At 48.1% G+C, this 5,278-nt stretch overlaps 1 protein-coding gene across 1 annotated transcript; it reads right to left on the bottom strand.

The window, feature by feature from the left end:
• Positions 1-1,041: 1,041 nt before the first annotated feature.
• On the bottom strand, positions 1,042-4,917 carry LOC123191361 (uncharacterized). The gene is made up of 3 exons (XM_044604132.1): positions 3,715-4,917; positions 2,873-2,914; positions 1,042-2,764 (listed from the first exon to the last, which is right to left on the bottom strand). The coding sequence occupies exons 1-3, from the start codon at positions 4,871-4,873 to the stop codon at positions 1,116-1,118; spliced, it is 2,850 nt and encodes a 949-aa protein (XP_044460067.1). The 5' UTR covers positions 4,874-4,917; the 3' UTR covers positions 1,042-1,115.
• Positions 4,918-5,278: the final 361 nt, after the last annotated feature.

Here is a 5,278-nt window from a genome sequence, read left to right as displayed (position 1 = left end):
GTTTTGGTTGATTTTTTGCAAGTGGCTCTTAGGGACCCCATAATGTTTTTGAAGGCAATACTCCTAGGTGGCTGGGTCATCTTGACGAGCATACTATGACAATTGATAAAAAAATTCTTTTGTTCGGGGCTTTTTTACCATTGGTTTTTGAGAATCTGACATTTTTGCCGTCAACGAGAGCCGCAATTCATAGTAATGGTCTGTTTTTGGCAAGTTATGAAATCTAGCCAGTTTTCATATGCTACATAGGACATCGTTTGGATGGTTTTTGAAATATCACGGTCACAAGGCCATTATCGCATTCATATCAGGCCACGTCATCCTCATCATTCTAGTGTTTTTTGCGTGTGCATAGTCCTCTCACAACAAAATCGAAAGATCATGCTGCAACTTCAAATCACCGTTTTGGTCATTTTTATTAGTTGGTTATTGCCTTATTGGGATCTTATTAAGGAGAAGTGCCTACACGCACGTTAAGACAGTTTAGTGACAAATGATCATGCCATGTACAGTAAGTCTTTTCCATCCGAGAGAAATATTTCTTGACTTGAGAATTAGTAGAAATGCATGTGTAGAAATGCCCATTGCCACAATTCATATTTGGGTTACAGTTTGGTTCTTGTTAACTTCGTTAGCCGGTCTGGATTCAATTCATTTGGCAATTAAGCGTGCATGTAAGGGGTGACGAGGATACGTTTTTTTTTCACTTTGGTTTGCCAACACGAACAGTGCTGACCTAGCTCTACATATAGGAATGGAAAAGAAGAGAAAACGGTAACGGATGCACAACCACAACAACACTACAACATCTCCACCCACATGGTCATATACAAGTTTTTTTTAGGCAAATACAACCTCGGTTCCAAAATATTGGAAGTGATTTATCCTAGGTCAAACTTTCCTAAGTTTGGCCGAGTATGTAGAATTTTTTACTAATATCCACAGCATCAAATATATATGATACAAAAATATACTTTATGACGAATTCAATAAAACTAACACGATGTTGTAGATGTCGGTACATTTTCCTATAGACTCGGTAAAACCTGAAGAAGTTTGACTTAGGATAAACCTAGAACTTTAAATTGAAATGGAAGGGGTAATACATAAGATATCTAAGAGGAAGACTCGGCTTGTTGCCCTGCTTGCCTGCTCGATGACTGGGAGGATCTGCGGCGGATGTATATGTATATCGCCGCCGCCATTGCGTAGAGCGCGATGTAGGCTAGGACGGGGAGGACGATTAATATCACATTTCTGGACGACCCCCACTTCCTGGTACCTCCTGCCGCGTAGGCCACAAGTAGGCCGAGCATGTCCAGCAAAATGGCCGTGTGGACCGGCCAGAGCGACCACTTGAGGTCCACCCTGTGGAACGGCAAGCAACGTTGTAGCCATCTGACGTCGTCGCTCAGCGTCAATGGCAGCAGCATGACGATGGCGACGACGGACGCCATGAAAGAAGTGGAGTTGCTGTACAGGAAGATGTCGTACCGGCGCTTGTTGATGTCGCGGAGGATGGGGTTGCCGGCGGTGTAGGCGCCACTGTCCTCCTGCCACATGCCGCCCGCTGGCCTCAGGCCGTTCTGGTACGTCACACTCGCAGCCAGGACTGCCAGCAGCATCAGGTACTCAAGTTCCTCGTCTTTCTCTTTATCAGGGTCATCTTGTCCACGTGCTCGTCGTCGTCTTATTCTAGGTTGATCGTGACGGTTGTCCATGCAGTTGCCGAAGTACCAGAAGATGGCTACCTGTAGGGGTATGGAGGCCGACACCACCGCCACCAGCGTCAACACATAGATGGAGGTCTTGAGATGCCGTGAGCTCCCGGCAGCATAGGCTCCCATGAGCGCGAACATGCCCACCGCCATGCACACGTGGAGCGCGTAGCACCGTATTCCCGGCCTGTACAGCTTGCGGTTGACGAGGAGGAGGATGAGAGCCACCGACGACATGAAGCTCGCCGCGTTGCAGTAGAAGAAGGCCTTGTAGCGACGCGGGTAGTTGTCGAGGAGGACCGGGTAGCCCGCGCGGTGTCCAAGCTTCTCATCGTCCACTTGCCAGAAGCCACCCGGCGGGGTGAGCCCGGCTTGGTAGGTAAGTGCTGCCGCTAAGATGGCGATTAACAACAACACCTGGCGCTTGTCATCTAGCTGCTCCTTGCTTCGTGGTGTTCGCCGCGGCTGGCGTTGTCCTCCTCCTACTACAGGAAGAGCAGGAGCAGGAGTAGCAGGAACAGGAGCAACCATAGCAGGATCAGGAGCAACCAGAGCAGGATCAGGAGCAACCATAGCAGGATCAGGATCATGATCAGGTCTAGTAACCATGTTCTCCCTCTCTCCTCCTAACGAGATATGGACGACGGCGTAGGAGAGGACAAGGCAAGCCACCGCGACAACATAGATGGATGTGCTGGTATCCCTGGTGCACCCAGCAGCATAGGCGATGACGAGGCCGAGCAGGTCCAACACCATGGCTGCCACCAACGTGCGGCGCTTGAGTAGAAACTTGCTCTGGACCATCATGACAACCACCAGAGATGTCACGAAAGCTGCTGAGTTGCTGTAGAAGAACACCTGGTAACGAGTAGGGTGTGTCGTTCGTAGCACTGGCTGGCCAATCTTATGGCCATCCAGTTTGTCTTGCCATAGCCCGCCTGGTGGATCCAGTCCTGCTTGGTAAGTGATGCTCACCGCGAAGCTAGCAAGTACCATAACAAAATAGCGAGTGTTTTTCAGGTCTGGGTCCTCAAGTGCACTGGCATCTGCACAATCAATCGGGCAATCATTCAATCAAGTATTGTTTTATTGTTGGCCTACCCCTATTTATAATTAATTAGATGCATTGTATGTTTCTATCAACTGCATCGTACCTTGACATAAAGATAAGCATCTTATCCCCAATTCCTCATCACCTGCACAATAGTCTCATGTGACTTAGAGTTAGCAAAATCAGTTCTTTTAAAAAACAAAAGAGTTATTATGGCTCAGTCTACAAAGAAATTGTTATTCCTAAGTCAACTGTTCAATTAAGATATCGTCATCTTTTTGCACTTGTTGCATAAACCCTAATGATTTGACTTCGAAATCCCATTGTATTTTTTAGAATATAGACCATATAAATTTTTCGAGTGGAGTGCATTATAGGTCGTTGTCGTTGGACTATTGTAGGGGCGTCACATAGGTCCCCTAACTTTGAAAATCAGCATCCAAATACTTGAAGTGCAGTAAGTGTGTCATCCAGTCCCAAATCGGTTCAACACTAAGGTAGTTCAAGGACCTATATTTTTCCTAGCATGACACACTTATTGTACTACAAGGACCTAGATGATGATTTCCATAGTTTAAGGACCTATGTGACATCCCTGAAATAGTTCAAGGACCTACTGTGCATTTGTCAATTAGAATTTAGTAAAGATTGGCAAAAGAGAGATCAACATCTACAGTACCTAATAAATACAATATTGCAATATATTTTACAATGGATCTAATGGTACTAATTTGGTGTTGTAGATGCTGATAGGTCTGTCTATGTCCAGGTTGACTGTGATGAGCAACTTGCACTTTTTAACCACTTTTTTTGAATTGATTACAATTTAAGCAAATTCTAATCAACGAATTAGAAAAACTGTTTTCTATTAGTTTTCAAATTTTGAGTTATAGCACAGTATCCATATGCACTACATTTTGAAATGACAAAACGGTAGAAGTTAATAACAACAAAAAATCAACACATAAGCATGTAGAGTTTGTATACCTGCACCTGCAGGACCGCCAGTGCCTCTTAAGTAGTGCAACCATCCGGAGAACGAAGCACGCATGACCTTGATTGGTTTCACATTGAAGGCATAACTAAGTGCCAGCTGAAGGCCTACGCAAGCCGGAACCGCAGCAGCCAAGAAGATGACCTTGACGGTACTGTCAGTTTTCCTGCAGCTTCCAGCAGCATAGGCCCCCATGAGGCCCAGGAGGGCCACGGCGATGAAGCCGTAGACCGCCAGAAACCTCGCTGAGATTTTGCTGCTCAATTTCTTGTCCAGGAGGAGCGGGATGATGAACAAGGAGGCGACGAACGCCGTCGTGTTGCAGACGAAGAAGGCCCGGTACCTCCGGAGCGCGCTATCTTCCATGATCGGGTCGCCGGCGAGGTGAAGAAGGCGGGCATCCTTCTGCAGGGTGCTGGTCCAGAAGCCGCCTGGTGGGTTCAGCCCGGCGGCGTATGAGATGGTGACGGCGAAGGTCGCCAGCAGCATCAGCACCTCGATCTTCTCCTTCTCTTCATGCCGGCCTGTGGCTGTGGCTCTGGTGGTGGTACTGGCGTCGCCGCGGGGTCGGTGGCTGGTGACGAAAGCAAACGTGATATAGGCCAAGACGGGGCAAGCCAGCGCCACGGCCCAGATGGTGGCGAAGGTGTCATGGCAGGTCCCAGCTGCGTAGGAACCCATGAGGCCAAGTAGGTCGAGCACCATGACCACCCGCAGAACCAGCGTCCAGACGGGTCTCTTCCTCTGCAGCATGACGAGGATGAGGCAGACCACGACCGACGAGGCGAGAGCGGTGCCGTTGCAGTAGTAGAAGGCGAGGTACCGGCGGTAGTGGATGTCCCGGAGGATGGGGTCGCCGGCGAGGTGCCCGTCCGCCTGCTGCGTCTGCCAGGCTCCGCCGGGTAGGTTGAGCCCGGTGACGTACGTCACCGTCGCCACCAGAGTGGTCAGCAGCAGAAGCTGCTCTTTCAGCTCGTACAATAACTCTGGGTCTTCATCTTCGATGGACGCAGCTTGTTCAAGCGTCGCCGGTCCATCTGGTGATGGCGGTGAGGAGGTGCAGATGGTGATATCTGTCATCTTGCTAGCTGGGAGCTCCTTGCATTGCATAGCATTGGGTTATATATACATGTAAATGTCAAGTTTGGAACACCTTAATTGCTTCTAGCTAGTTTGTTTTCGTGAGCAGACCACAAGACTTGGGCGATTTTATACACATATGTATTTTACACATTGATAGTTAGTACTTGAAGATTATAGTACTTCTTTAAGATAGACTATACGAACTCAAGGCTGGCTTTGTTGGATGAGATGCAAGTTGGCAAGTCGCATGTTCTGGGAATGATAAATCAATGAGCCGGCCGGTAGTCTTTTAAATTTGTGATGATAAGAGCATCACCAAATTTACTTGAGTTTCGTCAGAAGGAGAAGCTTCGGAAAGGTTGTACAATCTCATGCAAAGTAATGACCTCTCCAACGGGTGGTTCCGGAGTAATGCTACACAGACGGTGGCTT

Source organism: Triticum aestivum, chromosome 2A (assembly GCF_018294505.1).
Source record: "Triticum aestivum cultivar Chinese Spring chromosome 2A, IWGSC CS RefSeq v2.1, whole genome shotgun sequence".
Lineage (NCBI taxonomy): Eukaryota > Viridiplantae > Streptophyta > Magnoliopsida > Poales > Poaceae > Triticum > Triticum aestivum.
Note: the sequence above shows the minus strand (reverse complement) of the source record. Positions and strands in the feature narration are given on the sequence as shown.

Bases quoted from the DNA above. Each gene is read 5' to 3' on its own strand.
- LOC123191361 (XM_044604132.1), bottom strand. From the start codon at position 4,873: ATGCAATGCAAGGAGCTCCCAGCTAGCAAGATGACAGATATCACCATC. The intron at 2,915-3,714 runs ATTAACTTCTAC...ACTATTGTGCAG, and splicing joins TGTGTTGATTTTTTGTTGTT to GTGATGAGGAATTGGGGATA. The intron at 2,765-2,872 runs GTACGATGCAGT...TTGATTGTGCAG, and splicing joins ATGCTTATCTTTATGTCAAG to ATGCCAGTGCACTTGAGGAC.